This window comes from Trachinotus anak, unplaced genomic scaffold (assembly GCF_046630095.1).
Source record: "Trachinotus anak isolate AG129_WGS33_773 ecotype Australia unplaced genomic scaffold, CSIRO_AGI_Tana_v1 ptg000014l, whole genome shotgun sequence".
Lineage (NCBI taxonomy): Eukaryota > Metazoa > Chordata > Actinopteri > Carangiformes > Carangidae > Trachinotus > Trachinotus anak.
In genome coordinates, this window is record NW_027273865.1 from 622718 (window position 1) to 635000 (window position 12283).

The window sequence follows — 12283 nt, forward strand, 5'->3', positions numbered from 1 at the left end:
TCCTGATATGTACAGATCTGACTCATTTCTCCTTTCTCTCTCTCTCTCTCTCTCTCACACACACACACACACACGTTACAGGACAAAGAAACTCGACACAAACATCTGCAGCATTGAGATCCCTTCCCTTGTTGCACAAGTTTTACTTTGTCATTATGAGTTGTTTAGTGTAGAGTGATGGGTAACAATGGCAATTTCATCAATTTAAAATTAAACCAACAACACTATAGTGTACACGACATGATCTGAATCATTTCTGAAGCCACAGTATGCAAACAGTCTATTTGCACTCAGACCTGCACATGTCTCCATGATGGTCTTCAGTGGACCAGCAGTGTAGAGCAGACCCACCAGGATACCTGCCAGGTGGCCAATCAGAGAAGTCCTGAAGAAGGGCACAGACCACAGCATGAAAAATACACTTCATTACTCACCATATCAAAAAAAGTGTTCTGTTGCTCTGAACCCTTTCTCAGATACAAGATCATTTTGTTCTCACAACACATTTTTTTATTTTAGTATAACATTGACATTATTCTCTGATTGTTACTATTTTACAGTGATGGATGATAACTCTGTTGGTCCAAATGCTCAAGCACCAAATAAAGTTTAAAAGCATTGAAAGGTCCCATAATTTACACACTTGTTTGAAGTGTTGATATCCATGTGAAGATATATATATTTGGTTTTACCAACCAAAAACCATCTCAGTGTAGTTTTACATCTCCTCTCTCAGGCTTCTCTCTGGACCTCTAGTAACAACAGGTCGGTCAGCCAATCAGAAGAGAGGATCTGAACAGATTTCAGGTAAACCAAGTTCTGCAAGACTGGATGGTGGGTCCAGGTGGGCTGTGCTGGGGACATGGCTGAGGGTGGTGACGGTTTTGTTGTGACATCACAAATTTGTCTGACAGCTGGTTTTAAGGCTCAGTTTCTGAATACAGGCTGTGTGCATTTCTCTGTGGACTGAGGCTTTGATACTTTCACAGTATTAATATAGAACCTAGACCTGCTTTATCACAAACACATGGACATCTACCTTTAGACTATATGGGACCTTTAAACCAGTGATTGTAGTTTCTCCTAGTCAATGAAGACTATAACCTATATATACATATATATATATATATACATACACACACACATATATATATATATTCCTTGTAATATAATTAGTCATTTAACATAACCTGCACCCAGATAAGGGGCAGAAAATTGATTGATTGATTAAGCAATTACAAAATGATTTAATAATTTAAGTAAATTAAGTTTTTGCAAAAGTAAACACTTGCCCATCATGGGTGGATGAGCTTCCTTGCTAATGTTACTGTCTACAGCAGTGAATGAAACATTCAAGAATAAATACCTTCCTAAATAGCTTGTTAAAGCCTTTGAACAACTAAATCCAGTGCTTGCAGACTTGTGGACACCCTGGAGACTTTATCTCTGGGTTGGTTTACCTCCGACTTGTAAAATAAGAAATGTTTTTTCTAATGGAGATCATGTTTCACCCCCCCCTCTCCCTGGTAACCTGGAGAGTATTGTGATTTTGATCTTTGATTATCTCACCCAGGATTGATTAGATAGATCAGCACTAGCTCCACCCAGCTAGCAAAGCGATTGGACACACGCATATTCAACACGTAGGTCACACCACCTGGGTTGTAATGGTTACTGACCACCTTCAGAGCGAACAGGACACCTGCAAGCACAGTTGTGTTTAGAGGATTATAAAAAAAAACAGGATATGTTCAATACCACCAGAACAGAGAGTCACTTGCAGTCAATATGAAATCAGAGAGAAAGTCCAGCTTGTTTGTTCTCTTCTGTATGCCTTTTGTTTCTGATTAGGGCTGCAACTGAGGGTTATTTTCATTATCTACTAGTCTGCAAATGACTTTCTAAATGAATCAATCAATCATCTGGTCTATAAAATTTCTGATATTTTATTTTAGTGAAAAATGCTCACCACAGTGCACCAGAGCACAGGCTGACAAATTCAATCTCTTTTTTTGTTCGACCAATAGTCTGAAACCTAAATAGATTCAGTTTACTATCATGGGAGACAAAGAAAAATAATATTCACACATTTGAAGTTGGAAACTGTGAATTTTATGCATTTTGCAAAAAAACTAAAATGACTAATCAATTATGGGAAGTGCTGCTGATTATTTTGGTGTTCCTAAACCTTCTTTTTTCAAGTCTACTTTTTAAGCTCACTTCACATTTACATGTTTCAGCATTTGTTGCTAGATTTAGAGACTTCTTTTTCAAATCTGCAAATCGACAAATATGGTGCCTTTTTGGACAAACTGTAGCTACTTTCAATAGAAGTCAGCCTCTCGTTTTCTCTAAGTGATCATTTCACAAGTAAATATGTCTGAAATCCTTCTTTCAGCACCAGAGCATCAGCTTGGAAATGGCTTGGACATTCATAAGATATTTTATGGACCAAATGATTAATCACTAATCGAAAAACCAAAATAAATTAAATACAAATGCTACTTAACATAAAACAGAGAAAATATTAATCTATGACAATTATGACTTCAGGGTTCACTGGGATTGTTTTCAGCCAAGTGTGAAGCAGATGGGATGAAAGTCAGCAGCTCCAAGGGCCACGGTGCTCAGTCGGAAAACAGTGGATTGCTCCCTCTGGGATGGAGGTGAGTCGCTGCCTCAAGTGAAGTGGAGTTTAAGTATGCTGGAGTCTTATTTATGAGTGAGGGTGGGATGGAGCATCAGATTGACACGTGGATTGGTGCAGTGTCAGCAGTAAAGTGGGTGTTGTGCTGAACCTGGGCCAGAGGGCAAAGCCTTCGATTTCCCAGGCTACAGTCTGACCTTCACCTGTGGTTATGAGCTGTTCGTGAATGAATGAATGAGACTCTGGATACAAGAAATGAGTTTCTTCTGCAGGGTGACGGGGCCCACCCTTAAAGACAGGGTGAGGAGCTCAGAGTACACCTGCTGCTTCTTCTCACTGAGGAACCAGCTGAGGTGGTTCAGGCATCTGACTAGGATGACCCCTGGGCACCTTCCACTGAAGGTCTTCCCAGTTCATCCCCAACTGGTAGAAGACCCCAGAGCAGGCCCAGAACACTCTGGAGAGATTATATATCTTATCTGGCCTGGGAACACCTTGGAATCCCTCAGGAGGAGCTGGAAAACATTGGTGGAGAGAGGGACATCTGGACTAACTTGCTTGACCTGCCACTACTATGACCTGACCCCAGATCATGCAGTTGAAAATGGATGTATGTATGAATGGATGGATGGATGGATGGATGGATGGATGGATGAATGGATGGATGGACATTTATGACTGGGATTTGAAACTCCATAGAAATAAATGCATTATTTAGTTTCTAAAATAATAACACTGTTGATAGTTTGTACCTGAGAAGCCGACAGCACACTCGCTGCCGTGAGACAACAGGTCTACGAATCCTCCCAGTGGATCAGAAACCTCAACGAGTTTTATCATCAGCGCCTGCAGCAGCAGATAGACCAGGCCGGTGAGCAGAGAGAAGACTGACAGCAGGTAGAGGAACCAGGCTGCACCCAGACGTCGCTCCAGCCTGATGCCTTTCCAGATGAAGGATGCCATGTTGTAGTAGAGGTGCCAATCATCGATGTGGTGCAAGGGGGAGAGGAAGAGGCGACGCCACTCTTTATACTTGTACACATGTTGGAGGCTCACACAGGCCTGAGGATTAGACGAATAGAAAGCAGTAATAACTGTCTAATAACAGCGATAACACATTATGTTACCTGATACTTCTACGCTACATTTCAGTAGGAAATCTATGTGTTGTATATATACCACTTACCAGACTGCAGCAGATTGATATTTTATACTCAATTCATACAATGAGTTTATAACATGTGATACATTGTTACAGATTAAATCTATAAAATAGTTAAGATGAGCATTAAAATGCTGTTTACCTGTTAATGCATCAATAACACTGATCACCAACAGGGGCCATTAGTTATGCTTTTGATACTTTTAGTTTTACTTTTACTGGAATGAAGAACTTTTACTTGTAATGGAATTTTATTGTGTGGTATTGCTGTGTGGTATGCATTTCATTTTAAATTTAGATGTTAATATCATTGTTTAGCACAAAGACTGTAAACAGTCTTGGGTTATAGTTATGTGCTAAACCTCTTATATAACCAGCAGAGACACTGGGAAGTCACAAGTCTGAGCCAAGAAATAGTCCTACACAAACCCCTCTGTAAAAACAGTGAATTGCTTTTTTTTTTAATTATTGTATTATTATTTTACTTATTATATATATATATATATATATATATATATATATATATATATATATATATATATATATATATGTATATATATTGTGGTATTACAACTTTTACTTAAGTAAAGGATCAAAATACTTCTTCTAGACCACCACCATATATTTAAACAGGGCGGACACTTGCAAACATCTGGTCTGAGATTAATCTGACAACTCAATATAGCTGCACAGTTAGCAGCAGTGTTACTGCTAATGTTACATGGATTACCTTCATTAGTGGAGCAGCAGGGAACATGTAAAGATACACATTGAATCCCAGGACAGCCAGGGTGACTGCAGGGATGTTTCCCAGACCCTCCTGGAACAGCTGGACCACCAGAAGCAGCAGGCCCAGCTGGAAGCCCCTCTGCATACTGAAAACAGCCTGGGAAGACAGGGTTTAAAGTCAAAGTTTACCTTCTTAGTAAAAGTTTGGGAAGAACTCCAATGGTTCAGGTTCGGCTGGCACAAACACCCGACTCTACAGAACATACTCAAAGTGATATAGGCCAGTTAAAGCCAGCCATAGCCACAGAAAAAAGAACATATCAGATGTGAGACCATCCTCCTGTAAAACACGACCCCACAGGTCGTCTGAGCACGTGGCTTATTGTGACCCACGGTTACATTTTGTTGTCGGGCGACCTGCAGCGGTTGTTTTCACATACAATGTTTGACCCGCTCAAAGGTGAAGGATGGAGAATTCTTGTCTGAATGAAAAAGTGACAACATTTGTGATTCTGTTCAATGAGATTGTCAGTGTGAATGTTTTGAACCGAAGCTTGTGGTCAGCCTCCTGCTGTTGTGTCATGCTGTGGTGCAACCCTTGTGTTGTGATCAGAGCTTTGAGATGACACACCCCAGAACCACACAACATGTGAAACTGATGTTGTGTAACTTAAAGCGTGTGCACTTGTCTACTTTCATGGATCATGTTTGTGATAACACTCTCTCATGTCTGTACAGACTGGAAACATTTGGAAACTACAGTGGCCCTGCAGGGTCAATGCACTGCATCTTCAGAAAGCACAAGCAAACTAAAAAAACAAAAAACAATAATTCACCAATAAAATGCTACACAGTGAAAAACATAACACAACTAATTTGGTTGTAAAACACCGATGAGCAAACACTGAAAATACACAAACCAGAAAACTGTCATTGTCACAACAAGGTTTTCGTACTGATTGAAGAAATGAGATACAGATAGTTAATTATTGAGCTTTGCAGGTGGATCCATTTGTGCTTGTCAAGATCGTCCAAGACAAATATTTACCATAGGAAATAAGCCTATTTATCCAAATATCGAGCTCTTCCTTTAATGCTAAGCAAAGGAAAAAACCCACACAGATCGGTTAGTTCGTTTAAAACTGTTCCGGACGCAGATCTGATGTATGCAGACACACAGATAACAGGTAGAGTCCACTCCAGTGAGTCTCACAGACACCTACAACACTGGTGCAGCTGCAAACAAGGAAACCTCAGTGTTCACTGCTCCTCCTCATCCTCTCCGCGTTGATGCTGGTAATAATAAGGAGGCAGCTGATCCAGAGAGGGGAGGACAAACACTGACAATCACCAGCCTGCACACTATCTCATAATATATGTGAGGACACTTCACTTACACGTCACGCCTGTGAGAGTCCGCGGGGCTTCATCTCAGCCTCTGTGCGCGCCCCCGCCAAGTGAGGGGAAACCGAAACCGAAACCTCGGCGTGAACGAGTGTCACAGGGCCGCGCACAGACAGTTTCAGGGGCTCATGTGAAAAAAGGGCACCCCTCTCATAAGGGTTTATAGGAAAATAAAGTTACACATATATTCATTAACTTCAATACACAGACATGTATGCACTCAACAGGTTTCAACAAAATGATCGAGCTGCTCAAAGACAGTGCTGTCTAAACGCTGTACAGGCAACAGACACAACAAAGCCACGCTGTTCATGCTTTAGGCTGATTTCACACGCATAGTTTCTTTATGGTCTATAAAATAAAAATTTTATATCAACTTATCTTTACACAAAACTGAAAAAAACTGACAAATCTGCCCTCCAAACTACAATGTAGGCCTATGTCCAGGTGCAACAGTTAGGCTAAGTAAAATGTTGACTATTGCATCCAATCATGAAATCAGTTTATCTTCACCCTGTTATAAAGACAGGTGTAACAAATCCCTGTGACATAAAAACAGGGTTTAAATATAGACTGAGACTGAAGCTCTGAAACTTTCTCCTCCAGCAGGTGAAGGTGGAAACACTGTGCACCAACATCATCCAGGTGAAGCAGCAATGACTTGTGGGTAGTACTCAGGGATCACTACTTTGTAAAGGGGTCAGTTTATTTTTATAGTGGAGGTCTAATTTAAATAGTGACTGATTCAGTAAAGTGGGGGTGTGTGTTTCCAGGGTTGGGGGTGTGAAGAGAACAGTCTCTGATGTGGATCCAGCTTCTTCGGTCCAGTCCTCGTCCTGTGTTCACCCCCCCGTCACATGAGGTGGTCTGTGTTGGGTCTGTTATCAGCTCCTCACTTTCCCTCAAGTTGAACCTCCACATCACAGTCAAATGATTTCTATATCTAAACTCTCCAGACTCTGATTTGTTGATGTTGTGCTTTCCTGGCGGGTTGTTACCCTCTTCATGTGAATGTGACACAGGTTTGTACAAGACATATTAAAGATGATGTTTGCTCACTGTCTTCCGGTTTCCATAGAAACAGTTTTCTGACTGATAAACTCAGTAGATGCAGAAAGTATTCAGACCCCTTCACTGTTTACTTTCTTCATCATGTCGTACATTTCATTTTAAATGGATAAAATCTGCTCTCACTAACCCATGATAACAAAGTGAAAACATGTTTTAGATCCGTCACTAAAATTCATTGTAAACTCTTGAAACAGTGTTCAGACTCTGTGTCAGCGTGGTCAGGACGAGAGAGACGAGCAGCGTTTGACCAGTTCAAACTAGAAACACACATCAAAGAGAACAAAGCGGAAGTGATGTCTCTCCTTACATCTGATCTGAGAGCAGCCTTCTGTCCATAAAGGATCTGATGTGTTTGAGTCCATCATGTAACTGACTGCCCTCTTGTGGCTGCAGCAGGTTATTGTCTGTGAAGTCAGCTTGATGAGCAGCTGCTGCATCTGTAGTTAGTGTTTACCTGTGAACTCTGACAGATGTTTCACGCTGCAAGACTCAAACAGGCTCATACATGTTATTCTCTGCTGGAAATAAACAAACCAAGTCTGAAAATAAACCATTATTGATGTGACCAACCTGAATCCTCCTCCACCACTGAGGGACATTTCTCCCTCTATGTGGAAGCTGTGAGATGCAGTGAAGCTACAGACTCCAGAGCCACTTCGCACTGACTCCAGGTCCAAATGAAGCTCGTAAGATTCAACGTAATGTTTCATTTTTAACTGACTTTAATTATGGTCACATTTTTGTTGTGGGAGGAAACCGGAGGACCCAGAGAAAACCCACATAGACAAGGGGGGGGGGGGGGGGGGGGGGGGGCAGGGGGTAAGGGGATGGAGGGGTAAAGAGAGGGCGGGGAGGGTAAAGCGTGGGGGGGGGTAAAGAGGTTGGTGAGGGTGAGGAGGGAGAGGGGGGTAAGAGGGGGTAAGGAGAGAAAGGGTGGGGGGTTAAAGAAGTGAGAGAGGGTGGGGGGGGGTTAGAGGAGAAGTTTAGGGTGGGAGGTAAGGAGGTTGGGGAGGGTGAGGAGATGAGGAAAGAGAGAGAGAGTCGGGTCATGGGTTAGGGGTGATATTGTGGGGGGGTCAGAGCGAGGTTGGGTCCTCCCCCAGTTCATCTGAAGAGCTGCAGAAATCGTTTCCGCAGAGATTTTCTCTTTGGTTTCTTCTGGATCTCGTTCATCTGATTCTCCAGCTCAGTTAATCTGTTCATCAGCTCCTCCTGAAATCTCCCTCTCTCCTGCTCCTTGTCCTCCAGAGCCTGTTTGGTGCTCCTCAGAGACTCCAGGAGGCAGGACCTTTCTTTCTGCCACTGGAGCCTCTCCTGGTCCAGGTCTTGCTGAATCTGGACCATCCTTGCGTTCAGGCTGGAGGTCTCCTGCAGTTTCTCAGCCAAGAGACGGGACCTGTCCTCCTCCCACTGGCATCGAGACTGGTCCAGGGTGGTTTTGGCCTGGACCAGTGTAGTTTTCACTCTGCAGGTTTCCTCCACCTGTCTTTCCAAACGTGACTCAGCCTCCTTCCTCTTCTCTGTTGCTTCTTTGAGAGCTGCCTCTAATGCCTCTATTTTCTTGGCAGCATCCCATTCCAGTTTGCTGGCAGTTGACAGGTCAACAATGAAACCCATCTTCTCCTCCGTCACATCAGTAAGATGAACTCTCAGCTCCTCCACCTCCATCATCAATCTTCTGTTCTCCTCCTTAAGCAGATGTATCCTCAACTCTTTGTCATCAAGGAGACGATAGAGCTCCAGCTCAGGAATCTGGATGAGGGCCTGCTTGGTCAGATCGAGATCGTTACCAGGTTCAGACACATCCAGAGGTGCTGGGGGTGGAGGCAGAGACGCATCTGTCTCTGCTTCCAGAGGTGCTGCGGGTGGAGACAGAGACGCCACTGTCTCTGCTTCCAGAGGTGCTGGGGGTGGAGGCAGAGATGCATCTGTCTCTGCTTCCAGAGGTGCTGTGGGTGGAGGCACAGAGGTAGCGGTCTTCTCTGCTCTTGTTCCTGCTGCTCCCTCTCTTGGTGTGAGAATCAGTCCGAAGGTGAAGTTCACCGTTGAAGACGACTTCAGACGTCTGTCCTTCCTCTTCTTCTTTCCCTCTCGTGTCTCTTGTGTTTTCTTCCCTCTCTGGAGAGATGGAAACTCACTCTCATCCAGTTGGTGCCAGGGCTTGATGTCATCCATCTCTTGGAGATATGTTCTCCAGTGGTTGACCGGCTGAGGCCTTTCCTGTGGCTCACCAGCGTCGTCCTCGGGGGATTGAGGACTTTGTCTCTCCGATGGATCCATGGATGAGGTTTTCTCAGCAACAAACAGTAACGGTAACTTGTTCAGGACTTTACCTTCCTTAAAGGAGCAGGTTCGGTCGTTTCTCAGTGTTGAAGTAGATTTTGTTGCACTTGTCTATTGTGTGTCTCTGTGTGAGTGATTCTACTGTAGGTTCCAGGTTCTGTCTGCAGAATAGAATCAGACTGCAAGGCCACAGGTAGTGTGATGTCATAGACGTCCTGTGACATCACCACAATGGACAGAATGTTCTAATCCTTGAATCTCCTGATTGGTGGATTACCTGTAGAGCTCACTCTGATTGGTGGATACCTTTAAGCAGTGTTTGCAGGTTCTACCTTTTTCTTTCCATTTTAAATTTTCATTAACACACATCTGATTTCATCTGGATTCTACACAGGCCTCTGGTCCTCATTCAGACCCTGATCCTCATTCTGATGAGACTCTGATCCTCTGAATAAAGTGTTGATACCTTTAGTTTCACCCAGTCTGTGTGTGACCCCTGACCCTGTCCTGTGGGACAGTGGTCTCTGATCTGATGGTAACAGGTGTGACCTGTATGAAGCCAACAACAGCTTAGACAATGATTCAGGAGACACAGTCTGTCAGTGCAGTGACAGGAGCCAGGACCACCAGTGATCACTCACTAAGATCAACTGAAGTTCATGGACCAGTGTGTCGAGTGGTAAACACATTTGGGCCAATATTACAGGGACAGACTGGTATCAAAATGTGCACCTGGATAAAAGACACGCAAACCACCCACAGACTGTTAAACTTGGCCCCCACCTCTCCTCCACCTCCACACTCAGCACCAGGGCACCACCAGGCTGTGTGCTAACCCACCCCACCAACACCATCATTACATTTGCTGATGATATCACAGTGGTTGGACTCGTCTCAGGGGCAGATGAATCAGATTATATGGATGAGAGTCAGAGGCTGACAGCGTGGTGTACAGTGAACCACCTGTCACTGAACACCGCAAAGAGCAGGGAAGTCATCCTGGACCTCAGGAGGAAGTTCAGTGCAGACCCAGCCCCACTCCACATAAACAGGGACTGTGTAGAAAGGGTTCATACCTTCAGGTCCCTGTGAACCCTGATCTCTGACGGCCTCATCTGATCTGCCCCAAAGGTTTGGTTACTTTAGTCTGGACTGAAGTGATGCCATCCTTAAAGCCATGCTGTAAATACAGCTGAAACATGTATTTGTACTCATCAGAGTTTCATTTATATTTGATGTCCAGACACAGTGAAATATAATTTTGTTGTGCTCCTCTTCAGGGATTTGTTGTCTCTCACTGAAAAAAGAAAATGAGATGATGGCTCTGCCAAACTTGTGATTCAAACCGGAAGTTCAGCTTTCTTGTCAGCGGCTGCTGATCCCGAAGACTGTCCTCTCTGCTGAGATGGTGGACGTCACTTATTCACTTCAATGTGGATTTTGTTGGAGCAGGTTTAACCTGCTGTTTGCCCCTGGGCCACCAGGCAGGGCCAACTGTTAGATCCAGTCTGACCCACTAGGTGGCCCAGGGGCTGTCGCCTGCATGTGGTGGTTTTAAGTGTGAGTTACTTTTTGTTGTGAAACTAATTTGCTCATTATGATACTTTCATGTTGCTGATTAGCAGGGAGTGAAATGTAAATACTCACAGTATCTTCTCGTATAATAGACAAATGTTTCTCTGGTTTTGGTATCAAAGCATTCAGTCCAAATCAGTTCCTCCCCTTAATTACCACAGCACCCAACAGAGGTCAGTGGTGTGTAATAAAAATCTTGAGGGAAACTTTCCATTCCCTTTCTGTAAATTCCTTCCAGCTCTCATATCACGAAAAGGGTCTTCCTCTATTTTGAGGTTTACACTCAAATCATTTTGAACTGAACTGTCTGACCATCCCCAAACCCCCCATCAATGAAGCAGTCTCCTCCCAACTGAAGACAGGAGTGAGCAGCACAGTGTTGAATGATAAAGCAGTTTGCATAATTACAAGGTGACTGGAAATTTCTTTTTATTATAACAAAAAGAAAAATGATTAAATCCTTTTCAATGAGAACAATTCAAACACTGATTATTTTGCCACATACTGATCATTATCTGACACAGAACCACCCTGTACCCACCCTGAATCAGCTGTAACATATAACAATACAACATATAAAACATGTTGCAATGGCTGTCAAACAGTGTACATCAATAAACACTTGACAGTGTCCTTACAGCTGGGTACAACTGCAGCAGAGTTTGTTATAACTCATCTGTTGAATGTTTGGACAATCAGGGCCGTGCACAGACATTTTCAGGGCCAGGTGCCCAAGTGAAAAAAGGGCATCCCTCTCATAATGATTTATAGAAAAACAAAGTTACACATATATTCATCAACCCCCAGGGTTGGGGGTGTGAAGAGAACAGTCTCTGATGGATTAGGGTTAGGGTTAGGGTTAGGGTTAACCCTAACCAGTCCTCGTCCTGTGTTCACCCCCCCCCCCCCCCCGTCACATGAGGTGGTCTGTGTTGGGTCTGTTATCAGCTCCTCACTTTCCCTCAAGTTGAACCTCCACATCACAGTCAAATGATTTCTATATCTAAACTCTCCAGACTCTGATTTGTTGATGTTGTGCTTTCCTGGCGGGTTGTTACCCTCTTCATGTGAATGTGACACAGGTTTGTACAAGACATGTTAAAGATGATGTTTGCTCACTGTCTTCCGGTTTCCATAGAAACAGTTTTCTGACTGATAAACTCAGTAGATGCAGAAAGTATTCAGACCCCTTCACTGTTTACTTTCTTCATCATGTCGTACATTTCATTTTAAATGGATAAAATCTGCTCTCACTAACCCATGATAACAAAGTGAAAACATGTTTTAGATCCGTCACTAAAATTCATTGTAAACTCTTGAAACAGTGTTCAGACTCTGTGTCAGCGTGGTCAGGACGAGAGAGACGAGCAGCGTTTGACCAGTTCAAACTAGAAACACACATCAAAGAGAAC

General features: G+C 43.4%; 1 protein-coding gene across 5 annotated transcripts in view; it reads right to left on the reverse strand.

Annotated features, from left to right (window-relative positions):
* LOC139632180 (rhomboid-related protein 4-like) overlaps positions 1-12283 on the reverse strand; it is a 21441-nt gene that overhangs the window by 3069 nt on the left and 6089 nt on the right. For 2 of the 5 annotated variants that reach the window (XM_071496987.1, XM_071496985.1), the window contains exons 2-5: positions 4540-4695; positions 3400-3709; positions 1570-1702; positions 297-385 (exon numbers count right to left, since the gene is read on the reverse strand). In XM_071496987.1, coding sequence (XP_071353088.1) covers positions 297-385; positions 1570-1702; positions 3400-3709; positions 4540-4695 — 688 coding nt within the window. Of the gene's footprint in view, positions 1-296; positions 386-1569; positions 1703-3399; positions 3710-4539; positions 4696-5761; positions 5915-5935; positions 6230-12283 lie in introns of those variants that run through there. The other 3 variants (XM_071496988.1, XM_071496989.1, XM_071496990.1) reach the window with 3 other exon arrangements.